This window comes from Lipotes vexillifer, unplaced genomic scaffold, assembly GCF_000442215.2.
Source record: "Lipotes vexillifer unplaced genomic scaffold, Lipotes_vexillifer_v1.1 scaffold1117, whole genome shotgun sequence".
In the NCBI taxonomy this organism is placed as follows: Eukaryota; Metazoa; Chordata; class Mammalia; order Artiodactyla; family Lipotidae; genus Lipotes; species Lipotes vexillifer.
The window spans coordinates 643,543-645,186 of record NW_006778824.1 but is presented as its reverse complement, the minus strand read 5'-3'; the positions used below and the strand labels follow the sequence as shown (position 1 = coordinate 645,186).

General features: G+C 66.9%; 1 protein-coding gene across 1 annotated transcript in view; it reads right to left on the bottom strand.

Moving 5' to 3' along the window:
- Nucleotides 1–1,644, bottom strand: part of CFAP46 (cilia and flagella associated protein 46) — a 94,217-nt gene that overhangs the window by 3,620 nt on the left and 88,953 nt on the right. The window contains exons 55-56 of the mRNA XM_007452012.1: nt 1,449–1,561; nt 79–160 (exon numbers count right to left, since the gene is read on the bottom strand). Coding sequence (XP_007452074.1) covers nt 79–160; nt 1,449–1,561 — 195 coding nt within the window. The remainder of the gene's footprint in view (nt 1–78; nt 161–1,448; nt 1,562–1,644) is intronic.

Sequence of the window (1,644 nt, the reverse complement as noted above, 5' to 3'; positions counted from 1 at the left end):
CCCCCCCCCCCAGGTTCTTTGTCAGCTGCCGGAGGCCAGGCTGCAGGCTTGAGCCTGAGCGGAGGGGACCCCGGGCACCTCTTGTTCTCCGAGGACTCCACGTGGCGCCGCATGCTCTCGCAGGACCGCGCCAGGTCCAGCAGGACCACCATCTGGCACTCTGTGGTCACAGGAGGGGCGGCTCAGTGGCAGGGCACCCAGGGTGAGGGCACCGTGCAGGCGGGGGTGTCGCCCAGGGGGAGGAGGATAGCAGGAACTCAGCCTGACCCGACCGAGGCTCCGACACCACTCGTCCCCTTCCTGGGTCGTGTGGGCTGCACGGGCAAGCTGGCCGTTATTTGCCTCGGCCGACCCACACCCTTCACGTCCTCCTTGGGTGACCGGGCCGGGCGAGGGAGGGAAGCCCACCCCGGGGCCTGCCACGGCTCTCCCTGCCTCACAGAGGGGTCTTGGCTCCCAGAGGCCACCCATGAGGCACTCCAGCTTGCCAGGGGCTGGGCGTCGGTGGCCCTGGCCCCGTGTGCCCACTGAAATGGGGCCAGTGTCCAAAATGCAGCTCTTGGATGTGGGTGTGCAGAAAGCCCCACAGATGCTGAGGCCAAGCGTCAGGGGCCGTCCCCAGAAGGGGCAGAGCCTCCAGCTGTGTGAGGACAGGCCTGGCTGGGAACAGCGGGAGCACCCAGCGATGCTGTCATCCCTACAGGCGTCTGGGAGCCTATGATTTCTTCAGTGTCACTCACCGCTCGTCTGAGAAGGCCTAGAATTCAAGTTTCAGAGAAGCCTGTTTCTACCTTCCCCTGGGGTAAGAACGCGCGGACCCCGCCCATATCGGCAGGGCCTGGGGAGGAGATGGGGTGACAGGCTGGGTTCAGGTATCCCGACCACGGACAGTATCCACCTGTGCCACACACCCCAAGGGTAGGGGCCTCTCTGAAGGGTCCCTGAAAAGGCCCCCACTCAACCGTGCACAGTGGCCAGCTACCCAGCAATCCCTTCAGGAGGCCACCTGAGGGCAGGCCAGACGACGCCCACGGGCACCCTGGGGGTGGGCTGGGTGACGCAGGGGCCAGTGGACAGTGGGAGGGAAAACGGGGCCAGAGTGCCCGCATCTCAAGTAGAACAGCTGGTGGGAAGGGGCTGTGACCAGCACTTTCCAGAAACACCCACCCAGCCTTCCTGCACTCTCTGCAGGCCCAGCCCTAGAGGGGTGACCCCTCCAACGCCTGACCCTGGCCAGGCCTCTCAGAGGAACGGAGGGGGGGGGCTGAGGGCAGGAGGGGCCCTCAGTCCACACCGGCCCCCCAACCCAGGCCCCGCTGTGCCCTCCATCAGAGCACAGGGGAGACGCCTGATAAGAAGCAGGGGCGCCCTGCTCTGTCCCCGTGTGGATTCGACTTGTGCTGGCGGCTCTGGCGGAGGGGCGGGCTTTGGGGGGGGTGGGGTCTCACCTTCCAAGTTCATGGCGGCCAACCTTTCTACCAACATGTGGGACAGGAAGCGCTCCATCCCGTAGAAGAAAAGGCCTCCGCAGCTGCCCAGCAGCTGCTCCCACTCGGCCTGGCTGCCAAGGGGAGGAGAGAGACCCGGGGTGGGGACACGGCGGGGGCAGCCCCGCGCCTGCTGGAGCCCGGGGGGGGGGGGGGG